We start from the raw sequence: 26,199 nt of genomic DNA on the forward strand, positions 1-26,199 counted from the left end.
AACTTCTACTGTACTATCTTTTTTTTCGGCCTCGTTGATGCCACCCTCGAGCAGACACACTCTAGCAAATATACTCCAAATGTCTGAGTGTAAGTATGAAATTGTGAAAGTAGCCTTTGCGTCAACGAGGATCAGCCCACGAGCCTCTCGGGTGCATCATATTCACCCGCATACGACCTTCTCCGGCCTCGGCGCATTGCGCCATCGCTCAAGCATCGTCGAGCATCAAACAGCCGCCACTCTCTTTCATTTCCCTTTCTTCCAAACAATAATAAACACTATACCATCCGACATATCAGAAACCCCCTTTTGGTGACAGCCCAGGATGTCATTCTCCAGCATCCCAATCCTGGATCTCTCACTATCCCGCTCCCCAGAGACCAAACCCCAACTTCTCGCCGGTCTCCGCCATGCCCTCCTAGAAGTTGGATTCTTGTATATCAAAAACACAGGCGTCCCACCAGACCTCGTCGCCGAAGTAATCCGGCTAGGCAAAGCTTTCTTCAACCTCCCCGAGGAGAAGAAACTCGAGGTCGAAATGAAGAACGCCAAATCCTTTCTCGGCTACAATAAACTCGGCATGGAAATCACGCGCTTCAAAACCGACTGGCGCGAACAGATCGATCTATCGACGCCGCATCCCATACCCGGTCCAAATGATCCGTTATATAGGAATTTACTCGCGCCAAACCTGTGGCCTGACGAGAATGCTTTACCGCGATTCCGTGAAGTCTACGAAGAGTACATGGCTCGCATGGGGGACATGAGTATGGAATTCACCAGCTTGATCGCCGAAGCGATCGGCTTACCGTCCAACGCCTTCGCCCAATTCTTCGACGAAGCGCAGCAACATAAACTCAAAATCGTCAAGTACCCGGATCTCGAGGAGTTGGGTGTCGAGGGCGAAGCTCAAGGCGTGGGTCCGCACAAGGACAGTATGTTAACGAGTTATCTTCTGCAAGCGAGTCATCATCGCGGTCTGCAGGTTCAGAACGCGGAGGGTCAGTGGGTTGATGCTCCACCTATTGACGGCACGTTTGTCGTGGCTATCGGCCAAGGTATGGAGGCTCTAACGCAGGGTGTCTGCCAGTCGACCACGCATAGAGTGCAGAGTCCAGCTCGGGGCACTGGCGCGCGGTTCAGTATCCCTTTCTTCCAGGGTGTCAGTTACGACGCCACATTTGAGAGTATGGATGTTCCAGATTCGGTGAAGAAGTTGAGATCGGATATCCTGGAGCGAAGGGGTGGCGTCAGGCTGGATGATATCGAGTTCACGTTCATCAGGGGTGCGTGGAGCAGGCTGGGCGAGGCTACGCTCATGAACAGAATCAAGAGTCATCCTGACGTTGGTGAGCGATGGGTAAGTCTTGAGTATCCCTTGTGTGGCTTTGGCCGCTAATTTGTCGTAATAGTATCCTGAGTTGCTGAAGAAGATCCGTGAGGACCAGGCTGAGGAAGCGGCCAAGTTTGCGGCAAAGGAAGCTGCTTCGTCACGGACCACGTCTAGTTCTATTCCTGCTCAGCCGCAATCAATACAAGCACACTGACGTGCTGTTTTCGCGCTTGTGACGATTTCCATGCTTTCTTTTTGTTGAAACGTCGTGTAGATCGGCTGTGCTGCTGCAGCGTTTCTTCGCGGCATCCAGCAAGACTCGTATAACTTCAATACAGTTCATGTTGCTGTCGTTGCGGAACATACCAGAAGAGTTTCAGGTGGTCGAGTAGTCGCTGCCGCCCGAGCTCTTTCGAGCGTAGCATGATGGGCCTCGATCTCCACTCCGATTCGATCTGAATGCCCCTCCAGACCCCCAAAAAAATTGGTTCCTTACACGCGCAGCTCACCCAACAACAGCGCAAGACCTAAAAAGAACAAAAAAAGACTGTGTCACATGGAGCGACCTGAAGGATGATTAGTCGTGATGTTACCAAGATTGTTTGAGTGTACATACCGCGGGAAGATTCGAACTCCCAATCTTTGGTGTTTTTCACATCGAAGATATCTTCAATATCCGAAAACCAACGCCTTTTTTTTTTAGCCAAATGTCCACCGATTTCGAGCATAATAGGCGGTTTACCTTAACCATTAGGCCACGCGGCCGGCCGACTGTTCGTTAGATCGTATCTATTTCGACAGAGGAATTAATCAAAATTTAAAGTTGTCTAATTCAACAAGCTTTGATTTTTTTTCACGTGCGTTTGACGTCGGCGATATATTTTTCCTCGTACTGAACGATTATATTAGATATCTACTGTCCTTGCACGTTATTATTAATGAATCCACACTAATTTCTTACCTATACGTAGGTACCTGCCTCGCCTGGTATCTTCTGCCACGATGAAACTCGAGCTGTATATATAGCTTTCTTATTCTCCGAAAGGAAATATGGTTTGCCAGATTGACCTAGCGACTCTATTCGTCGTCTTCCTTCTGTTTATCTTCGTCTTCCTCTTGTTCATCTTTATCTTCCTCCTGTTTATCTTTGTCTTCTTCCTGTTTATCTTTGTCTTCCTCCTGTTTATCTTCGTCTTCCTCTTGTTTATCTTCATCTTCCTCCTATTCATCTTCGTCTTCCTCCTGTTTATCTTCGTCTTCCTCCTGTTCATCTTCGTCTTCCTCCTATTTATCTTCATCTTCCTCCTATTTCTCTTTATCTTCCTTCTGTTTATCTTCATCTTCCTCCTGTTCATCTTCGTCCTCTTCGTCTTGGTCATTTCCATCTTCCTCTTGCTTATTATCGTTCTGTTCGTCTTCCTGCACTATTCTTATATACACCACTAGCAATATTGACATGAACATTAGGAACAACAACGCCGGGACGGTGCTCCGTGTATAAAGCGAGAACTTTAACGTAGCGTTCTGTGATGCCGAGACTTGCTCGCTTGTTGGCTCTGCCTCTGTCTTCACGACAAGTTGCAATGTTTCCAGAACTTGTTCGATCTCTGCTATTCGACTATCGCTTGTCTGACTCGCTTGGCCTGCTCGCTAGCCTAGATACTCCACGAACCTCTTCTCATAACGCTAGGCTAGGTTCTCTTCCCACTTCTAGGTCGCGCTCGGTCGAATTTTGAAATAGGTTTCCCGATGAGATAAGCGACTTTTAACGGTATCTAGGATGTATCGTAGCGGATCAGCAAGGTTTGTCGTTTTAAATCTAGGGTTCGTCAGCTTTTTGCTATAGCGTACGTAGGGTGGCCTAATATTAGGCGTTGGAACTCTAGTACTACATTGCTTGCTAGGGTCTATCCTTTCTCGTTATTGATTATCGACATAAATATAATAGTAGCTCTCTTCTCTCTCTCTTCATCCTAGCCCTAATGCTGATAAGTATCTTCTTTCATATAGAGTATATAGTCTTCGACTATATCCGTGAAAGCTTTGATATTCTTTGCCTCTTTCAAATTGTTGTATCTTAAAGGATCAACGCGAGTATGATCGAAGACGACGCTACTAACGAGGGTCTCATAGCTGGCTTTTAATACCTTTTGTGGCGCTTGAGTGGATGCCATTACTATATAGTCAGTTAATGTTTCCGATGTGCTATACCAAAAAGGTAAGTTGTAAGTCACTATAGGGAATGGACAACCTACTAAAAGGGTTTAAGGCTATGAAGAGTACACACCAGGAGCTTTGAGATCGTTCTGAGATTTAATAGCTTAAAAAAAGCATAGAAAAAGACCCAATAATCGATCTATTCGTGGTAGTTATCTTTCTTCTATATATAAGCAGCATTCCGTTCCACTAGGGTACCGACGCTAAATTACGCTTGCTTTTTCGGTAATATAGGCTATTTTCCCTAGACCTCTAACCCAAGAGCTTAGCTTCACGTCCCTATGTATTCACTCTTTATTCACGACCTAAACTATCCAAGTATTGAAGAACTTGGATTTAGTTAAGAAATGCTTATTATTACTCTTATACATCGACTTTAGGCCGTCTAAGACACCTCTTAGTCCATTAATACGTTGAATCCTGATCTTACTGTCTCTACTACTATCACTCTATTTGTATTGTGGAGATTGATGATCCTGATGCCTTTCGACTTGAGATGGGGAGGGAAGGCTATGATCATATGGAGATCTAATTAGGTAGGGGAGCAGGCCGTTGAGGAAGGTAACACTAGGTGACACGTATCGGTTTTCTCTAACGTGAAATGGTAATATCAAGACGTTATCTTGAATCTATTCGTGGCTGCTAGCGATACGGTCAAGTCGAATGACTGGCTTCATAGCCTTCTATTCTTCTTGTTAGGCTATAGTCTACGCCTACGACACATATAGTAGATCTGGTAGTGACGTAGTCTCTTTGTATTTGATGACTATGTACACCTAAAAGAGACGGTTAGTTAAAAACCTTGGTGTTTCTGATCGAGGCAGACTCCTACCATCCTACGTCCCCTATCGTAGCAGAGGTCCGTCAATGCAAGGGTAGCTGTAGCTGGCATAGACAAAACATAGGCTTCAGTTCTATGTTTAAGTCTCGAATAGGCCTTTTTGAGAGTCAATTTACCATCTATCGCTTCGTGACACCATGGCTCTTGGGGAGTGATGTCTTCAATTAGAGGCTAAGTTTGCACTATCTTCGCGATGTGTCTAGGCGGAGACTGTTAAGATATTTTCTCACTAGAACTATGCTACTACTAGGTTTTTTCCCTAGAGCACAACGTATTTTAGCTAGTCCACACTATTATCTAGATTTCCAACTATTGTTTAGGTTGCGAATATAAACGACTTCCATACTAGCAATCGCTTAAGAAAGGGGGTTTCTCTGTTTCTGAAAACGTTTATTATGTGTTTATTAAACTTGTTTTCTACTACGTAGAAGCCTACCTATATACAAAGCCGGAGGAAAAACCTCTTCGTACTAAATAAAGTATAATATCAACTATAGTGGATTCGCTTAGTCGTCTTTACCTTAGGTATAGACGACGTCTTAAAGGCTATATAGTGCCGTTTCTATAGGAGGCAAGATATTCGTAAGTATTGAACGAGACTATACAAGAGTATATAAGAGTAAGAGAAGGTGCTCCTATCGACGACGAACTTATTCTTAGCGATAGTACGGTATCGATCCTAATAGAGGCACCTCTAGAGAAATTGATTACCGTGACCGAAGCTAATGCCATAAACGTAATGCTTCTCGGTCTAGATATCAAGACTATTTAGCCTTAATCGATATCGTCATACCGAGGTAGTTTCTACTACTATACACTTTGTATAAGAGAGGGGCAAAATCAATGCGCTACCTTCGTTATCTAGAATCCTTCGGCTCTATAGTAGGTTACACTTATATTAGCATTCTATATTTAGTAGTAGAAAGATAAAGGAAAAGCTATGAGCGGGAAGTTCGACGTCTATTTCCTAGAGATACTATTATTAGATAGACTTACCGAATATTTTTCGATGCTCTAGGCGCTCTTCGTAATGCTATTATCTATGCTCTTAAAGGGGATGCGCTCTTTGTTGATATACTATAATAATATAGATAAGATCTAGTACGTACGATACGAGGGACTAGTGTAGAAAACTAACTAAGTACTAACTCTATCAATAGGTATAATCTATATAATAGAATTATATATAACGACTATCCGTAGCTCGCTATATATAGTATCTTAGCCCTACTATAATAGTTCTTTTTATCTAATTTCGATATACTCAAGAATCTATAGTACGCTTTAAATATATATTCGAAGTTATATCGATTCGAGGAATTTACCTTACGACCCTACGTAAGTGATTTTAAGATCGTTTATACTAGTACCCCTCGTCGATATATTATAGTTAAGCTAAAAAGAGAGTATATAATAATACTTCGAAGATTCGGGACTACTTATTATAGCGCCTTCTAGAATAGTTATAATAGAGATAAGTTATAACCTATCTTCTCTCCTTTTATATACTAGGACTAGCTACTTAGCGTATCTAAAGACGATGACGCGGCGGTCTTTATCCCCTAAGACGATATCCCTGACTTATAGTTCTACGCGAAGAGATATTAGCGCTTACGGCTCTTCGCCGAGTAGGTTACCTAGTTCAAGGTAAGATAGAGCTATAGAGCAATAGAATAAACGATACGTAATATAGAGAGACTATTGGACTAGCGTAGAAGATAAGGATTAATGAATTCTTATAAACGAAGACCTTTTATCCCTAGAATAAACTCGGATATCGAGCCGCTATTAGTAAAGGAGATAGAGCCTAAGATCGTCGTGCGAAACCCTCTAAGGCCGCTAGTGGGGACTAGACGTCGATGGTCACGTAAGCAATATAAGGCTGCTTAGATAGCCTAGTTAGGAGTCTTATATAAAAAAAAGTAAGTATTAGGTTAAAAAACACGAGTACTTTCTGAATACTAGTAGGAAATACGGAGTAATCTACGACCTCGGATATTACTCTTCTAGTACCTATATATTCGTGCCTAGCCGTTGGGAAGGCTAGTAATCTTCTAGCCTTATCTATAATATTCTACTATATACTCGACTACTGTTTCTGAACTTTACCTAGGCTAGAAGTATCGAACAAGTCGGTATCGGTAATCTACGGCGGGTAGTATAGTTCTTATATACTATATATAGGCTAAGCCTATTAGTTTATATTCTTAGCCCCTATTCTTAAGGATTTAAAGGCCTTAATCTCTACCGCTATATAGTGCTATTAGAGATTATCGCCGAGGACGACGGACGCCGTAAGCTTAACTAGAAAGCTATCGATAGTGCTAGTAGGTAGTTAAAGATTACCCGGAATACCCGACCTATTATCGACCGAGATAAATACTTCGTAGTAAACTTTGCCGTACGTGAGGACGATATTATGGACGAGTTTCGCCGCTTTACTAAAGTATATCTAACGATATTAGAGACTAGCCCTATAAGCTTTTAAGCGGCGAACCCTGCGAAGTACTTTAATATTTAGTAGGAAGTACTTAAATAATTGATCCTATATTAACTAGGTTAGGTATCTTTCTTACGGGTGCTCGAAGCTACTGAAGATGACGCGATAGATAATTTATGAAATCTAGTCGGTGCCTTCTCGCTAGTGTTATTATTAGGAGAAGCTAGTGATGCCTATATTCTTAATATCTAGTCTTAGGTGAGATGGGCTGAGTATCTCCTAGCTTTTATACCTTAACTGGGTTATATAGTTTCAATTTGAGCGAACTACTATACGTTTCTATACTGCCTCTAAGGTAGTGCAAGGTAGCACTTCAGGCCCTTTCTTATGCTGCCTCGTAGGTAACTTCATAAATATCTCTTTATGTTTGCTCCTAGTAGCTACGTATAGTGATCAAGGACGTAGGAAGGTAGCGTTATACTACCTTAATTATATAGTGCGTTATATCTCTATAGCTTAGGCTAGACTTTCTTTATATATCTCTTCTTTCTTAAACGTTCCTTAGGCACTACTTTATCGCTTACGTCGGGATACCTAGTAATAACTTCGAGCACGATACTAGCTTGGTAAGCCTATAGCTATAGCGGACTCCTTTCTACTCTAGGCCGGTGAGGTTATAGGCTCTATAACTACGTCGTTTAAGTATATTAGCTAGTGTAACCTTTCGACGTACTCTAGCGAGTACGGTCCGTAGCTCTTATCGATAGCTTCTCGAAATCAGAATAAAGAGACGAGCTATATTGTGCTACGAGAGATATTGTTTTCGTAGAGTAAGCTAAAAACACGAGCCTTAAAGCTTCGTAACTCTATTGTTGCTAGTAAGAAGACGATAACGACAGATAAAGCTTAGTGTTATGAATCGCTCCACTAGGGTGTCACGAGACAAAGGGTTCCTGAGTAGGGGGAAGTATCAAGGTATGGTGGTAAGAGAGCACGCTACTATATAAGCGAAACTGATCGATACTTAAACGTATAGGTATAATCGTTAACGAAGTTGACTACGAAGGAAAGCTATATAATGACTATCGTATATATACTTCTAATAGCTCCGTGATGCTCCTTATAGCTCTAGTAGCTCTATACGGAGCACTAAGAGCCATGAGATCCAATAGAGCCACTAAGGTTACGTGATAGCGTTTCACGTACCCTTGACCCTTCCTTAGTGGTCTAGCTATCGTTATAGCTTGGCTACGGCTATATATAAGGCCTAGTTCGTAATACTTTCCCCTCTCTTTCTTTATGCGTTGTCCTTAACGTATATATAATATAGGATTCCTCCCCGTTATTTAATGTTTGTTTTCTTTCCGTTTTCATAGCTAACTATATCTACTAGTCGCGTATCCAAACATCCCCACCGTCTTTCCTCAACTCAACGTCGAAAACTTGCCGCTAAGCGATCCAAGCTTCTAGGGCGTGAATTATTCGGAATAGGTAGATATTCGAATTGCATCCAGTCGGATTCGCTATGCTAGATGTTAGACGGGCAGTCCATGTGTAACACGTATCGACTAAAAAACAAAAGGGTGGGTGATTATGATGGGTATTTCTCCGTATTGGAATTCGATTCGCTATAGGCGCAACGTGAAAAGATAATACAGGATGTTAAGGAGAAGGATAGAGAAGTGCGACGACTTCTGGACACGCTTCGCCAAGCCGCTAAGGCCTTAGGTTAGGCTTCGGCTACCGTTTCCCGAGCGTAATAGTAGAAAGATCACCTATAGAAGAGCGTTAATTATCTACGCGACGTCCAACACTAAATATTGTCCCGCGAAATAGGTGCTTTAGACGCTATCGACGAAGCATCTTTAGACGAGCCCTTAGCTTAGTTCGCCTTTGCTTTGGATTCTACTTTTGTCCCTTCTCTACAATAGATAGTTGACTTCTCTAGTAGTACTATTATACTAGAGTCCGTAAGAGGTATTCAATAAGTTCCTAGGTATTTTCTAAATCTTCGTATCCTAACCATTTAATTAAGTAGTGTAGTTTATTATTAATAAGTTAGTAGTCCAATATCCTTTCGACGTTATATAACGGTTATTATGTCTCTTTATATATTAGTACCGATCCTAGTTTAGCGTTTAGTGATACTTTCTCAATAAGTAATTTATAGAATACTAGATAAATATTTATGCCCTTAGGTAAGTCGATTTCAAATATTACTATTCCTAGTTTCTTTTTGATTTCATATAGTTCGATTTTAGTATGGTCCAATTTATCGCTTAGTCGTTATGTTTTAATGTTTTTTCGTAAGATATAGACTATCTCCCCCTCTTGAAAGTTTAGTCCCTTAGATCTTCTTTTGTTTACTTAGATTATCGTTTTCTTTAATATTTCTTCGAGTTCCTTTTATAGCATTTTATGTAGTTCCCTTAATTTATTGACTAATATTTTTGCTTTTTCTATAATTGATTTAATGCCCCTTAGTTCGTATTCAATGTTTAGGTGTCTTCCGTAGTTTATATAGAATAGTGATATTTCTATTATCGATATACTATTGTTAAATACGAATTATGCTATAAGCAAGAGTTAGACCTAATTATCCTATTTAAAGCTAATATAGTATCGTAGATATTGTTTTAGTGTCTAGTTTATTCTTTTTATCTATCTATTTAACTATAGATAGTATACTATCGATATTTTCTAATATATCCTAGTAAGGTCTATAAGTAACTACTAAAATTATAATATAAATAGTTTATCTCGGTCCGAGCGTATTTCTTTTGGTATTCCGTATTGCGCGATAATTGTTTTGTATAGTAGGTATACTAGATCTTCTACTATGGATACTTCTTTATATAGTACGAAGTACGTATATTTTATTAGGATATTGTTTATCATTAGTATATTATCAAATTCTACGCCCGTAAGGGGTTCTATGGATTTTGATAGCTTTATAATAAAGTCCAATACGATTATCGACTATACCTTCTCTAGTATTTATTATGTTTATAGTAGGCTATATAGTTTATATCGTACGTACTTTGCTTTATAATATATATCGTAGTTCTTAATGTACTCTATTACGTCTCTTCGTATTCCCTTCTAGGTGAAGTCTCGTATAACGAGCTCGATAGTTTTTCAATACCTAGGTATCCTACTAACTTATTATTATGTCTACTTTAAATAACTTCCTTCTTTTGTTCTATTGTTAATTCGATATCTATAGCGGCTATTATTTCTATTTAAGGCGTTACGTAGGTCAAGGTTCCATCACGTTCCTTAAGTATAGCCATAGGTTCTAGTTAGATATTTTTTATGTAATCTAGCCGGCGGTTAAGTACGTCTACTATAGCGTTTTCTTTTCCTCGGACATAATGTATTCTGAAATCGAATGGTATAAGTGTTTTAGCCCACCGAACTTATCGTCTATTGAGTTATTTTATCGTCGTCTAATAGAGCAAGTTCTTGTGGTCAGTATAGACTTGAGTAGGGTACTTCGTACCTTCTAAATATACTCTCCATTCCTTAAATACTTCAATAATAGTAAGTAGTTCTTTATTATGTATATTATAGTTGAGTTCCGATCTAGTCATTTTTCTCGAATAGTATGTAATAGTATAGTGCTCTCTATCGGCGCTCTTTTACGTAAGGCGAGCCCCGATAGCTTCGTTCGATATATCTATTTCTATATTGGTTTTATACTCTAGGTTGAATATCGCGAGTATAGAGGCGCTAGTAATAGCTTCTTTAAGTTTCTCGAATACTTTCTTATATTGCGGTCCGAATAGAAACTTCGTTTCCTTTTTTATAAGGTTTATTAATAGTATAGCGACCCTTGAAAATCCTTCGATGAATTTCCTATTATAGTTAATAAGTTTAATAAAGGCTTATATTTCCGTAATATTAGTTAGTTATGACTATTCCTAAATAGACTTAATTCTTTCCGGATCGACCTTAATACCCTTATCTAAGATGATATATCCTAGAAAGTGTATACGGTGTTTATAGAACTCGCACTTACTGAGTTTCATAGGTAGGTCTTTCTATCTAAGTCGTTCTAGGATCTTCCGAATATACTGTATATATTCTTTAAGTATAGTTAAGAATATAAGTACGTCGTCGAGATATACTATTGCAAAATCGTCGAGATATTCTCTTAGTATATCGTTGATTAGTTCTTGAAAAGTAGCCAATGCATTAGTCAATTCGAAGGGCATGACCAAGTATTCGTATAATCCGAAGCGGGTTTTGAAGGCTATCTTCTATTCTTCGCCTTTCTTTATCCGTACTCGATAATAGGCGTCCCGTACGTCGATCGCGGTAAAGTATTTAGCACTTAATAATCTATCCTATAGTTCGTCGATACGTAGTAACGAATACCGGTTCTTTTTGGTAATCGCATTGAGTAGTCGATAGTCAATATATACTCGAAGTCCTCTATCCTTTTTCGGGGCAAATAACACCCCGTATACTATAGAAGATTTAAATAGTCGAATAAAGCCTTTCTTTTTATGTTTTTCGATATAATCTTTAAGAAAGTCTTCTTCTTTCTTAGAGAGTTGCCGAAGCCACTCGTTATACTTCGGTACTTTTCTATCTTCGAGAGGTATTTTATGGTCCTATGGTTTATGCTTTAGCAATGCGGCTAAGCCTTCTCTTTCCTTAAAGAGGTCTACGAAGTCTCGATATTCTTCCGGGATCTCTCCTATCATGTTAGCGAGAATCTTTCGGTTTAGTCTTACCTATATTGCCCTAATGGGTAACCTAGAGGATAATCGGTCCTCTTTCCTATTTCCATGACTATAATTAGGAAACATAAGAGTTCGTTCTTATTAGTCTATTACTAGTCCTTATTTCTAAAGCTATTTTATTCTTAGTATAATATCGTATTTAATTAGTGCAATATCGAGATCAATTTATTCGGTATAACCCTCGATTTCGAGTCGGACGTCTCGAATTTCTCTGCGAATCTACCCTCCGTCGTACTTAACGGGTATTCTATCTACTATATTTAGTAGGTAAGGTTTCGCTTTTTATCGACACTATTTATATAATCTCTTTATAAGCTATAGTAATACGTAATTTTAATTTACTTCGCAATCTATTATTACCTATACTTCCTTATCGGCTAGTGTAGCGCCGAAGACTAATAGTATTGAATACTAAGGGTATAAGGTAGCGAATAGATCCTAAGGCTCTATTTAGAGGGACCGCTACCTTATACGGTCTCCTCGTTGTCGTTTTTTGACTCGTTTTAGACTTTTTCCTTATTAGGTAATCGATCTCCCTAATTCGGATATCTATATTTCGGTACGGACCTTCTATCCGTTTTACGTTTTGATTCTCGAGATTCCATTATATATAAGGTTTAACTAGGAATTCCTCTCGGCCTCTCCTTCTTAGGGTCTTCTAGTTGCCTTTCTAGGATTTCGTCTCCCAATACTCTTAGAGTTCCGATTTCTTGTGGGATAGTTTTAGATTCTTCGTTATCGCTAGAGAAGATATTCGTCGTCGTGAAGTAGTGTATTCCTACTTCTTTTACCTAGTATATATACGTATTTTCTTTGTCTTCGTATAGTTAGTTTCGGCACTTTGGAATTCTAATCAACTTATATTCCGGTTGAATTCTAGTCTTTAGGCTGAACTTCTAAACGGTCCTTCCTTGCTATTCGTCTTCTTCCTAAAAGTAAGTCCTAATAATTACTCCGTAGTCGCTAGTTTCTTGGATATAGTACCTAACGGCTATCTCCTCGATTAGGTCTTCTCGGGTAAGGGTATTCTCTTCCTTAAAGGGAAATATAAACTAGTGACTATCGATTACCTAGTAGTAGTGTACTAGGCTTCTTACGTCGTAGTCGTAGTATCTCTATAGGACTATACACTTATCTTCTTCTTGAGGTTCTCTTTTTGGGTTGTAGAGGAGATACTTCTATACGTATCGGCCTTAGTGTTGGTATAGTTCTTGTGTTTAGTACTTAGTTTATATAACTACTATCGTCCCTCCTCGTCTTAGGATATTCCCTACTCCTCGTAGATTAGTCTTATCTAAGAGTGCTTCCTTATATTCGCTATCTATATCGGTATCGTCTAATAGGGCGAATAGAAAGTCGTATCGATTTTCTTCCACTATATCGTATATATAGGTTCGTCGTTAGTCGTATCTCATTACAATATAGCGTATCAATAGAACTAGTTCTTCTTTTCCTTCGGGATTAGTATATAAACTAAACTTTCGATGAGTTTCTCTATATAGGTTTAGTTCTAGTTCCGTATAATACCCGTTATAGGGTACTTCGGACTAGTACGATATTAAGATAACTATAACGTAGTTACCTTATATAATCACCCTATATTTTTCCTAGTAAGGGATATCTTCCTATTCTATAACTATAAGTATATCTCGTCGAGCTTTTCTAAATTTGTCCGTCTTTACCTTAGTTTTCTTTCCGTAAGGGAACTATCCCGACTATTCCTTAAAGGGTCGATAAATAGGACAAAAGTCGTTAAAATAGAAAGCCCATGATTCTACTTCGTGTTTATCGATTATTTCGTATTCATTGGTTTCTTCGTCATCCGTACTTCGTGAATGATAGGTTCCGGCGGTTTCGGTAACCTCTTCACTACGTTTAACTTATGGTGGCGAGAGCGCTCCTTCTCCCTAAGTCTTTTCCGACTCCTTCTATACTCTCTCGGCGCTACTAGCTTTTTGAGTACGTTCATTATTTTGTACCCTACGTTCGAGTTCTTCTTTTATTGGAGTGTCGGCCTTTGTTTCTCTAATACCGGCTATATTGTCTATTATATATAGTCCTTATAGGCGAGTATCGTATTCTCGCGCCCTATGTCCGGATTTTCCATAACTATAGTATAGGTTTTCTTTCTTGCGTCTCTCTCGCTCCTTAGGTAATAGACCTTAGCGTTGGAACTTACTTTTTAGTCGTGAGGACCGACTATATTCTATATTGTCCAAGTCTATCGGGTCTCTATAGGACTAGTAACGATTCTTTTTCTAATAGAACGTCCTACTAGTCCTCCTTTAGAACCCTTTCCTTTCTATCGCTCGTTCGTAGAGCCAATTATCGATCTCAATGGATTTAGCGACTAGTTTCTTATATTCGTCTAGTCGCTCGATCCCTATCTTATCTTTAATCGAATCCTTTAGTCCTAAGTAATAGGCTAATGCGAAGGCATTCGATTCCTAATCGAGTTTAGCAGTAAGCCTTTAAAACAACGCATAGTACTGAGCTGCTAACCTAGTCTATCGGAGTTATTGAATACGTTGGGCTACTACTTGTTCCTCTCCTAGTGTGCCAAAGATCTATTTGAGTCGAGCTTCGAAAACATTAAAGTTACCGAAGATAGCCTTGATTTCTTTATCTTATTGGTCTAAGTAAGTCGTAAGATAATCTACCATAACTAGTTCAAACTAGTGGAAGGCTAAGCCCTTTATATAGAGTCCGGCGTATAGGACCCTATCGATATGTATATTATACTTACCTCGCTATAGCGTAAACACTACTTTAAGTTGCATAAGGAACATACCGAGCTTGGCCCTATCCCTATAGAAGTACTCTACTTTAAGGTCACTCTTCTCACGGTTATCCCTATAGATCCTAGCTCCCTATAGGGCCGAGGATCTAATCGATTCTGTTGGTGATAGCGAACGAACGGTTTGCTTAGAGCTAGCTATAGTGCTGATACGTCCTTTAGAGGGTAGTTAAAGTATTATGAATCGCTCCACTAGGGTGTCACGAGATAAAGGGTTCCTGAGTAGGGGGAAGTATCAAGGTATGGTGGTAAGAGAGCACGCTACTATATGAGCGAAACTGATCGATACTTAAACGTATAGGTATGATCGTTAACGAAGTTGACTACGAAGGAAAGCTATATAATGACTGTCGTATATATACTTCTGATGGCTCCGTGGTGCTCCTCATGGCTCTAGTAGCTCTATACGGAGCACTGAGAGCCATGAGATCCAACAGAGCCACTGAGGTCACGTGATAGCGTTTCACGTGCCCTTGACCCTTCCTTGGTGGTCTAGCTATCGTCACAGCTTGGCTACGGCCATATATAAGGCCTGGTTCGTAACACTAAAGTACTAAGTAGCGATAAGATTCCTATCGAAGGGCCTCGCCTTATAGTAGTGCGAATTAATAACTAGGCCTCCTTATATAGCTACTCTCTATATCGTCTAGGTCTATACCCCTATAATTAGAGTATCGCTTTACTTCGGACTATTATCGGATCGTACGCGAGGCGTATAGCTCTTTTCGTATAGCTATTAAATCTAAGTAATTCTAAGACCTAGAGAGAGTACTCTCGAAGCCTTATAGATACTAGTTACGAATATCTCGTTATTCGCCTACTTTTCTCTCGCGACCTCGATTATAAAAGATACGCCTAATACTTTTAGGAAGTAATCGCGTCGAATAATCTTAAGGCCTTTCGTTAACGGAAGACTTTAAGCGCGATTCTTTACCTTCTTACTCGCTACCGTAATATCGATATCGTCGCTACGAAGTACGCGAATCGTAGTCGCTTCGCTAATCGTCTTCTTAATCTCTTTAAGAACCTCCTTCGAGGGAAGGTCCTTAGCGCCTTAGAGCTAGACTCGTATCGTATATCGCGACGAATATATTAATATCGTTTCGCTAACGAAACGAATAATAAACGTAGCTACGCTCGCGTACGTCGCTCTAATCGATATTTCTATTAGGCCTATAGCCCTAGGTCCTCCTCCTTATACTAAGAGAGACTCGATTCTTTCTAGCCTCGCCTCGACGCTAGTAGTAGCGCTTACCCCTTAGAACGCGTGCTTAACGCGTACGAGTACTACCCGAACCTCTCGCGCCGCCTACGCGTTCTTCTTCTCGAGACTCTCTTTAATACGTTTAAGTTTAGTAGAGATAGTTATCTATTCCTCGCTTTTGCCCTCACGGGCTCGTTCCTCTTGCTATTACTAGTATGCCTCCTACGGCGCGCCGGGGCGGGCCCCTAACGCGTTACCTCTACGCTTTGGCTTCGCTATCGTCGCGTACGCTTCCCGTAGGCTTGTCGCGTATCCTGAAGCTATAGATAGGCTATGCGGATATGGAAGTGTCCTTTTGATTCGAAATAAGGGTTCTTTTCGTACGCGCACGAGCTTTTTCTAATCTAAATAATATCTTGAATAGTATATATAATATAATATATTGAATTCTCTATTCTTCTATAACTACTTATATACTTACTACGTATTTATAGGTAAGAGAGGCATTATTTATCTACTTCCTATAACGTGATTTACCCACTGATCGAGACCTCGTCGTCGCCCTTAAACGCTGGTGTAACAAGGCGCTGTCAGACCATTGAATGGTGCGGGAAGCCGTCGCGTAATCTTGCCGTTTGACAATACATGGTCGCCCGTAAATATTCCCGTAGTCGAATGGCCTTGGGAAGAGACCATCGAGTTCTTTTGATGTCAGATTGACAGATCTTTTTGATTTTGGAGTATTTTCTGCACCATTGTCGCTTGAAAACTTCGGCCCCGCGTCGAGGACAATGACCCTCAGCCGCCTCTGTAATGTGAATAAGCATAATAGCTATAAACTATTCCCTGTCATCTAAGTCGTGTTCCGCTCTTCCGAAACGTGCAGCGTCGCTCTTGCCGGGGACCCGTTACTTTACTGAATGTATTGCTTCAGCCACAGGTCGCGTCATGTTCTGCTATGGTGGGGATAAACTCACGACCAGAGTATCCGGCAAAGACTGTGAAAGCAGAGGTGTGACTAGGCCAATATCAACGTCAACCTAGCCCAACGCGACGATGATTCAAAACGACCACAACCGAATTAGATCTCCCAATGTCGAGATAGGTCTACGTCCTGGTCTTTTTGCATCGAACGGCCACTAGTGCCGCAAGTATCCTTGAAGTTCCAATCTCGAGACACGGGCTCGCTTACAATCGGCCGAATCGACACGCCGTCAGGGGAGATTCGACCGCATAAACACGATGAAAGCGCTTGGCTTGAGAGACAGTTTCAACCGCTTCTAGAAAATCGAGAAGTTTTGATCTGGCGAAGACTCTGCTCGTTGTCCGTACATATATCCACTCAACGTACTCTTTCCGGGACCGGGGGGACTCGGAAAAATGGTCTTTTATATATGGTGCCTCGTGCAGATGAAAGCAACACTGGCATGTCTCTAGGTCCACGCTTAGTCCACAGAAGATTTCCGGAGCAGAAGGAAAGAAGAGTTCCCCAAGGTGGCTACTGGTCGACATTCGTCTGTGTAAAAACGAGAAGTACAGGTTCAACAAATCATCAACATAAGCAGTTCGCAAGGACGGGTTTTATGGCACGGATGATGCCAACACTGCCACAAAAAAGGGGCTCGAAACGAGGCGAAGCATTATGGAACCCGCAACGGACCTGCGGTCAAGAGTCTCGAGGTTTTGTTCATTGGGACCTTCCTATAGCTTTACCCGACATGCCTCGGCCATTCGCTTTGTCAAAAATGCTTGTTCCCGGATGAGGCTTGACAGATGATTAACCCCCTCATATCCCGAGGCAGAGCTCTGCATTTGAGGTTCGCAGGTGGGTCTTTATCCCATCGTGAACTGTTCTGTCCGCGACAGCGTTTGAATCTAAAAGGAGCCAACCCTGCAGCTGGACTGGCCAATCTCGTTTCATCGCGGTCCCAGTACTGCGACGCCCATCATTACCATGATTGCTCTGACACAAAGACGCGTCTCGACCAAGGCAACAATGTCATAAGTTTAGCGACGACAATGATTGAACGATTATATGTTTTTGGTTCTACAGAACGCCAGATCTCGTAGCAAATCTCCTGCGAAAACATCGATGATCCCAGACCTCGTATCTTCGATACCGAACGCTATGACCAGCGGGTCGTCCTCGTAACCATGATACCTTTGGTCACGATTCTTCCAGCTTATACTTGTGACGTAAAACATTTCAGTGTGGTTCTGGGGGAACTCGTCATCGGGTCGACCTTCGTAGAAGATTGCGTGTGTATCTCTGGTTAGAGGACCCCGACCATGCATCCATAACGGTTTTGTAGAGATGGCGTGAATGGCAAAGGGCGCAGTACGTTGGAAGAGCATGATATATGCTTCGTAAACTGCATGAAAGCCGAAATAAGTTTTGTGCTGAAAGATCATCATGATATATGTGTTTTCGTCACTGGGTATGCAAAGTGACTCGGAGCGTTTGCAAAGGGTGATCGCTAAAGAATTGGTTGCTTGGTGTATCGACTCCAGTTCTGGTCCAATCTTTGGCATATATTCTTCCAAGCAGACTTTGTCTCCGTTCGAACTCTGAGGCGCGAGGTTGGGCCCAACAGTTCCATCGGAGGCAAGCTGGGCGAAAACACGGCAGGGATGAACGTCTTGGTGCGCGTATACCTCGCCGTGACTATCCCAAAAGAGGAAGAAGTTCTTCTCAATACCATGGCGGGGGGGCGGCCGGTCAAGTTCCGTTGCATTTGTGAGTTGCACCATCATCTTCAAAAATGTGGACTGCAAGTCCCCTATGAGCGCGCGAGCGTCTTGGATCCAAAGCCCCATGCAGCCGTATGTCGACTGAGATCCGTAAACGATAAAGGGGGCTTCGGGTCCGTGAAACATGCGTGCGTCACGGGGTCCAAACATGTAATTGAACATGTCGAGCTCCCTTGTAGGACAATCACCCCGGACAGAGGGCGCGACAGGCAAATCGATCGGAGCACCGGTACAAACCAGAGCATCATTCACCAACTCCGCAATGCATACCAATTCATGCATGACTGATTTGACCACTCGGCTCTCTTCCTTTTGGGCGATAACAACCCAGGTATTGTTCTTGGTAGGGTGAGGTAGAATATTCGGATTGTATGCCAGTATATCGCCAAAATGAATTGGTAGGAATTTACCGTCCGTCGTTGTTAGTGAATACAATGGGCGATAGCCCGATCCAGGATCAAATCCGGTATCGTAACGAAGCTCAGTGGTTTCGACCTGAGGCAGCACATTGAGGTCGACCTTGGTGGTGTTGTCGCTCTGCGATCCGTCGTCGCCGTGCTCGCCGTCTCCTGTTTGAGGTACAGAATTACTTTAGGCCACTGACGTGTCAGTGGCTGGTGATGGCAGTGATGATAACGTCTGATCAGGTCTTTGCTCTGCGTCAACGTAGTCGTTTCCCACATTTGGCCGCGTGAACTGTAAGGCCAATCCCGAGAGGTTGATCCCGATCAGGACATGATATGCCAAAGCAGTAGAGATGAGGAAAAGGGAAGAAGTGATGACGATGAACTTGTTGGAAAGATTCATCGACCCTCGCAATTTGATCATGCTCCCACACCTTTGAAAGGAGAAATTGTGATCTCTGCTGTCGTGAAAGAAAACGAGCAAGGCAGTCAATCCCGCTAAAATTCGTTGTGTCTCTTATTTTCTTTGTGGCGCAGAACACTCCCCGAATCCTAGAGGTTTTTAAACCCGGTCTCAATCAATGCTGGCGATGTGTCGATAGTGAACCTTCCCAATGCTTTTCAAAGCTATAAGAAAATCAAGCAAAGTCGTATTGGACCTGGAGATCGATACGAAATCAGGGGATTTGGGAGATTTGGCAAGCTTGTGGCCCTGAGGGACAGCACGTGAAGCAACTGAAGCGACTCCGATCAGACCAAAAATTAGCCCTGGAACGTGTCAGGGGGATGGGTTAAAAGCCAACTAAGCCACCCAATTTTGGCTGCCCCCCAAAATCTGGTAGAATCATGGTCGTAAATTCAGAGAACAGGCTTGCCGACAAAAAGTGACAGCATGCTGGCTATATCGTCTATGTACTCGTGTGCGAGCCCTTGCACAATAACATACTGGATTTGTGGCCGTGGATCGGAGAGCTCGTTCGTAGTACGTCGAACCATACTGAAGCACTCTCTAGGAGAGGTAGAGGGCTACGAGCTCTGTTGACTTACTCGCTCAGGCATCGACGCCACTTGGGCCTACAGTGTCCGCCTCGCTGACAACTTTTCAGCGATAGGAGCGATACCACGAGCCTTCACACTGCAAAACTAGTTCAACAACGGGCGTAGAAGATTATGGACGGTAATGCTTGATAAGCAACTCAGCGGCGCGGTATGATTGCCAAGCCCACGAATGTCGGAGAACTCGCAATATGCGATAGTCTACAGGACCAGGGGCACATGGCCGTCAAGATGGCAGCACTAAGATCGATCTCGACTTCATAATAGCGTGAAGATGTGCGTCAATGGATTTCCTGAGCAATCGAGGAGCTGCCGGCGACCTTGCACTGCTGATACCATTGATGCTGGCACCACCATCTGGACCATCAATTGCACCTGCACCTGATCCGAAGTCCCATGCCCTTGCCGACATTGGCGTGCTCCAGACATGCTCGCGGACATCCATCAGATCCTGGCACCGTGGCAACTGCGTTGATGGCTGGAGACTCCTTTCCAAGACTGCCGGACTACAAACTTTCTGCAAACTATCAATCTCTGCTCATTCTGAAGCTGGTGCTCACAACACCGGCGAGGCTCCATCAGTCTCGGGTCGGCCACACACGGTCAACGAAAGGGAAAATGGTTCTCAAATCTCCGTTCGAGCTCCACTGCTACACCCAAGCAGATGTCTACAGTACCCTCGCCTCCGGCCAGCATTCGTTGTAGACAACCTTCGACGCGAGGCCTTTTGCATACTTGTGCGTCTTGGACAATAGCCCTGTCTAGAGGGGCCCGGACGGTCCTATGCAGGCTCGGACCATCACCACGCTAAGATTATGTCGCAACCACGAAGAGGGAGGCTTTCAACAACGGGACCGTGGGTAAAATACAACAAGCATTCCCGACACGAAGTTAACTGAGGTCCCAGCAATTCATGTGTAATGGCACAGTATGACAGTTGGGTGTCCAGCATGCTCCATGGAACGCACGGTGGGGCCTGCTCTTCTCGCCAAGCAATGGTGGGGAAATAGACCGTTGAGTTAAAGCCCAGGACCCCGGCCCCTGTCAATGGATTTTTGAATCTCCGTATTTAAGGTTGACGCGGGGTGTCTTGGCACATAACGATCAGAAGTCCCGATCAGTGCGGAGGTACTCTCCGCATCCACTACTGCCACAGCAAGTCATAGCCGAGGCATCACGTCATGCAGGTCATCCGTCGATCTCTCCTCGCGTAGATTTCAAAGAGAGTGTGGAACAGGTTTCGCTAAGCATGCTCCCTAAGGTTGCTCTGGCTTATTCGGCGTTTGTGAGGCTTAAATTGTTGCCTTTCTTGCTGTTGCGTGATATGGTTAAATGTAGTACTGATGTTGCTGCCCCAGTCACGGCGCCGCCACAAAACTTGTAATGGGGCAGCAAAGGACGTGCTCGTGTCAGTCGAGTCCTCTGACCTGCAACTATCCGGTCTCGCTACCCAAGCTAGAGTTGGTCTGAACTCTACCAGCTTTTCTCCACGAATCATGACACACCCAATCTCAGCTGGTTGTTGGCTTGCGGCTTTCCTCTACTCCACAATGGCAAGATACTGTACGCCTCACCATGTCGATGCGCATGAATACGAGGTAGAACGACAAACCAGCGGACGAAACTATGCCGATCTATCTTCGACCAACTCGATCGGTGGCGTAGGCCTCACCGAAGAGGAAGCTGGCTGTTTCCATTCCTTTGCGAAAAGTTGCCTCCTCACACGCTCTGAAGAGTGACCATGGGTAGCGTCAGACTCATGGATGGTGTGCACACCAGTTTATAGCACCTTTCTCGTCAAGGGCTTGCTTAAGACAGGGATGGGCCTATGGACCACCTCAGCACCTCGTATAAGCCCGGTTGGTCAGTGCAGCCATCGGGTACCAAAAAGCATGGCAATTTATCAAAGCTCCTTCGATCCTGGGAATCTGGCTTGTACCATTGCCCCCAACCAGCGGTCGAACCTTAACAACCAAGCATCGAAACACTTCTTAGAAGACCTTTCCGTGTTGTCAGCTACGCCACATGACTTGAGCGCAGGAGATCTTCCCACCACTTGCAGGTTGTCGAAATTGGCCGTGGTCGAGCCCTGCTTTTCCGTGAGTGCTCCTTGAAAGAGTTTCCAGTGGCTGTAACTCGTAAAGCCGGTCTCCCTACTCCTGTTGCTGGTCCGCATACCGGTAGCGTCGGCCTTCAGCAAGCATCCTTTCGTGGGTCCTGCCGGACTGGCATATTTACCAAGCAGGTCTTGCATGCTTGCTAAGTTCGTGTACCTGACAGAGCCTCCCGCGCCAGGACCACCAAGTGTTGATGCAGATCCGCATGCACAGTACGAGGGAATCGCCTGCCGGGATGATTGGCAACGGCATGTTGGCCGCTGCTTTTTGCCGTTTGGTCAATGGCTTGGGAGCACCTGTCTGCCAGTCCGAATCGAAATCATGTAGGGGGTTGTGTCAGCTTCAGTGGCTTGCGGCATTCGCTTTCATGGCGAACAACCCGGTGCAAAGGTGTATTAGCCTCCGACATGTCCCTATAATCTGCCTCGCCTGAGACCTTTGCCACCCACACCGCCATGATCCAGGTGTCCGTGGCTTGCTAAGAGCCTTTCCCATTTCTCTTTGAGTTCGTGGCGCCGGACACACTGCTATTCACAGCGAATGGCCTTTCGAGCCACTCCTAGCCCTCACGAGCTCGAGGGTCTTCAACCAGCTGATCACTACGGCCTCTAAAGACTCACTGTTCGTACGACTTGATCTATCTCTTCCTTCTGGCGACTAAACGTTCATCGTGATTAGTATCGATCGTTCAGCCGCCATGAAAGGTCTTATCAGCTTTTTTCTCTTTGCTCTAAGTGCCTCGACGCAAGCACGTCCAGTTTCCTCATACTCGGTGGGTACATCTGTGGGCGGTACTTGTTTTGTTGTTAACCATTTATAGTCGTTCTGGCTGAGCGATGCTGTTACCTCGACAGGCTGTGAGGCCCACGATATACCCTGTATTTGTACATCTACACAGTTCTTGCAATCAGTGTCGAACTGGGCTGCGCAGACCACTGCTGATGGTAGGTCGCTTTTCATCACAGTAATGTATATTCTAGCATACTGACCTATTCAGACACGCTCGTGAATGTGATGAAGACTTGTTCTGGTATCAGCCCTCATCCCGTCAGGAATCATCATACCTTTGGCCTGATAACTCAATAATTCTACCACGATGTAAGCCCATATCTCACCTCAAGGCTTCGATATGCTAATACGACCAAAGGCGCTCCTCTGCACAGCTTCTCCGCAGGCGATATCTAGACAGTTGCACCGGCAGTTCCACCGGCGTCTAACACGTCGATGAGGTGGAACAGGGTTTCGCCATCCATGATTGGAGATATACAGCGGCCTCAAGATGTATTTTTGCATTCAGTGGCGAGACAAATGAATGTCCACCAGAAATTGTTGCTGGAGTCGTGAGCCTCGTTGATCGATGGTTGCAACGCCATGACGGCATGCTAGAATTCAGCATACCACAACATTATGTACTTTACTTTACTCTTTTCACAGTGGTGACATCAGCAAGTGTTCAAGTTCCATTGCTCCAAAGCATTCCACAAGAAGTACATTGGTACCAGAGACTTGCGACGTTCTTTTCAAGATATTTTCTGCCGCGAGCTTCATTCCGAGGAAAATTATAGTCATGCAACGAAAGTCAAAGACCCCTGAACTCCAAACCTACCTCAGGGTATACCACCTGGAAGTACTGGAAATCTCCTAGAAGAGTTTGACGGTGACCAGGTGACTTCCAGGACAGTAGAGATAAGGTCTTGGCACATCAGCATTAGGATATGACAACGGCAACATGTACAATCTGGGAGATCAGCGACTGTTTCGGTCAGGCTTTCCATCATCATCATCATCATCATCATCATCATCATCATCATCGTTATCGCTAGGCAACTGGGGAGGGTACGAGACACACTCGGGATGATGAGATATCGACAGTATGCGATGAAGAGACCGCTGGTCAACTCGGCGACATAGACGGCTTGCCAGCAGCAGCTGGCGGCGATGACGAGCCACATTGACAGCTTGCGAGCCTGGGACCCAGTTTGCAGATTGCCGTGCAGAAGGCGAACAGAAAGACGCTCCAACGGTACTCAACTGGGCTGGTCCACATCTGCGGTGGGTAGTTAGGGTTACAAACGTGCGGACTACATATCTAGCTGGGGGCTAACTTCATCGTTTCACAGCGCAACATGAGGCTATCTCACCTGTTTACGTGTCGAGAGGTCAACCAAAGAGTACTAAGGGTATGTTTGTGCTGCCGAAGGTCCACCGGGGTATCCGAGGTCTTCACTTTTCAGAGATCAATCACAGATCGTAGTGTAGCTCTTCGAGAGACACTGGGGTGGGCCATTATGTCGGAAGAGAGTCGAGAAATTGCACGCTGTCACAGATGACCCGTTCTTGGACCCCATGGTGGCTGCCATATCTATCAAGGATCCTAGGTATCTATATGAGCACATAGGGTAGGTATTGGCATTCTCCAGTCAGCAGATCCTGATAATGCTTCGTGTACCTTACGGAATGGTGCCAGCCCTTTTCTCCAGCTTCATACTATGTTCATCGTTCGCGGTACTAGTCATCTGCTCCTCATGAATACCGTGGCCATCCTCATTAAGCATGCAATTATTGGATTCGGCCATGTCTTCGTGACACTGACGTTGCCAATCCGCACTGTCGTTTCCGACCCGCATGAGTATCTGCTATTGAGTATCTGTCTCAAGAAAGCTTCCTGTGTTATCCACTGATTGACGCAGTGAGAGGCGAAAACAATGTTCGGCTCCTCAAGAGCTAGAAGACCTGAATGGATAACCTTCACGAGGCAGAATAGACCTGGCGAGGCCGGCTACATCAACCACTGAAGACAGGCAATTCTGAGACTTCGATTACTCAGCATTTGTTGTGTGTGATATCAATCTGTGGAACCTGGTCATTCAAGACACCCTTCTGGCACAACCCTCGCATCCTACCACAACCCTCGCATCCATGGAACATATCATCTGACGCTCTCTGAGTAAGAACCCTTGGGGTATGGTGAACATCGTGTAACACCTATGCCAGGCGTCATAAGGTCTTGTTACTCAACCTTCCAGTAGGTTGACGACTCTCTGAAAGTCATCTTCCACTGCGGTAGCATGCTCAACCCCAAGTCCATATGTCTCAAGATACTTCACTGCGTCTCGATGTCTCTTTCTCAATATGGTCTTCTCCGCCATATTGCCGCCTTGTCGTTGACGGCTTGGAGGGGAAAAGCAGCAAGACACTAAGTGATAAACTAAGCACGTGCTAAGGTACGTTGATACGTGGGCGCGTTAATACCAAGCAAGCCATAATCCCAGAAAAACAAGCAGTATCACGAAGATGGCCATTCATACTCTGCTGGCCACACAGTTCCCATCGGGAAAACATTTTGTAAAGGTCCTAGCATAATACCACAATCATCATCTGTCCGTCATAAGACAGAAGTTTCCTATAGGTATGGCCCCCAAAGTACTGTGGCTAGCTAGATGACGAATAGGAGAGGTAAGATAATTGAAAGGCCATGACAAGTTCCTGACATGGATATGGTATGTCCTTCTTTCTTAGAAATACCTAGCCTCGCTCGGTGTGCTTGGTAGCGACCTAGCTGGTAGGTATACTGCATTGCGCATACGCGAAAAGTGTCCGTCCATGTGGTCTTCGACTTTCCACTCCGCGCTGCACAACATACATGTGTCTCCGATCTTGATCAGGTGAGTGAGCTTCAATACGTTCAAACCCTTGAGGTCCCTGGATAACTAGTAATCTACGAAACTTTGAGGGTTCTGCATGTTGAAAAGTCTGAAATAAGCCTGTTATGTCGTCTAGTTCGACATTCGTGGACAGCTGGGGGGATCTTGTCTACAGAATATCTAGCCTCGATGGTGAATCTCAGGCGCACTGAAACCTGCAGTCTGACCCAGAGGTATGAAACCCTCCTACGATTGACACATTGGCATTTCACATCGGCCAACCTGTGTCAACGTCTTTTTGTCTGTCGCCAAATAGCGGGCTGAAATGTCTATCAAGTTTGTGCTTGACAGGAACCCCTATTCCCTGGCAGGAACAGGATTATGGACGGTTTTCTGACATCGACGGCTTCGAGTTTGCACACAAAGAGACTCTCTGAAGATGTGGTGGGGAAAAAGGCGCGGTGAGTCTATGTTCACAAACATTTTATGCCGTCGCCTTTCGAGTCTAATGTTCTCCGGGACCAGAAGATCAACTCTCTTTCATGTGGCCACCGCGCCTAGCACCACATGGAGTCAGATCATGCCATCATGACGCTGTAGCATTCGACCAACGACTCAAACATTACTCTCTCATCGCCCTTTGT

At 43.8% G+C, this 26,199-nt stretch overlaps 3 protein-coding genes across 3 annotated transcripts; 2 read left to right on the forward strand and 1 right to left on the reverse strand.

Annotated features, from left to right (window-relative positions):
- Nucleotides 1-68: 68 nt before the first annotated feature.
- Nucleotides 69-1,766, forward strand: EDD37DRAFT_642639 (2OG-Fe(II) oxygenase). Its single transcript, XM_062817379.1, has 2 exons — nucleotides 69-1,360; nucleotides 1,413-1,766. The coding sequence occupies exons 1-2, from the start codon at nucleotides 326-328 to the stop codon at nucleotides 1,545-1,547; spliced, it is 1,170 nt and encodes a 389-aa protein (XP_062665496.1). The 5' UTR covers nucleotides 69-325; the 3' UTR covers nucleotides 1,548-1,766.
- A 617-nt stretch (nucleotides 1,767-2,383) lies between these two features.
- Nucleotides 2,384-2,834, forward strand: EDD37DRAFT_669763 (uncharacterized protein; the record flags this gene model as incomplete). Its single annotated transcript, XM_062819347.1, has 2 exons — nucleotides 2,384-2,742; nucleotides 2,801-2,834. 2 exons carry the CDS (start codon nucleotides 2,384-2,386, stop codon nucleotides 2,832-2,834), a joined length of 393 nt encoding a protein of 130 aa, XP_062665497.1.
- Nucleotides 2,835-17,614: 14,780 nt separating this feature from the next.
- EDD37DRAFT_660123 (uncharacterized protein) lies at nucleotides 17,615-19,017 on the reverse strand (the record flags this gene model as incomplete). The annotated part of the gene is made up of 2 exons (XM_062819088.1): nucleotides 17,615-18,829; nucleotides 18,925-19,017. The coding sequence occupies 2 exons, from the start codon at nucleotides 19,015-19,017 to the stop codon at nucleotides 17,615-17,617; spliced, it is 1,308 nt and encodes a 435-aa protein (XP_062665498.1).
- Between the last annotated feature and the right edge of the window lie 7,182 nt (nucleotides 19,018-26,199).

The sequence above is a fragment of the Exophiala viscosa genome, assembly GCF_022695815.1.
Source record: "Exophiala viscosa unplaced genomic scaffold EDD37scaffold_16, whole genome shotgun sequence".
NCBI lineage: Eukaryota > Fungi > Ascomycota > Eurotiomycetes > Chaetothyriales > Herpotrichiellaceae > Exophiala > Exophiala viscosa.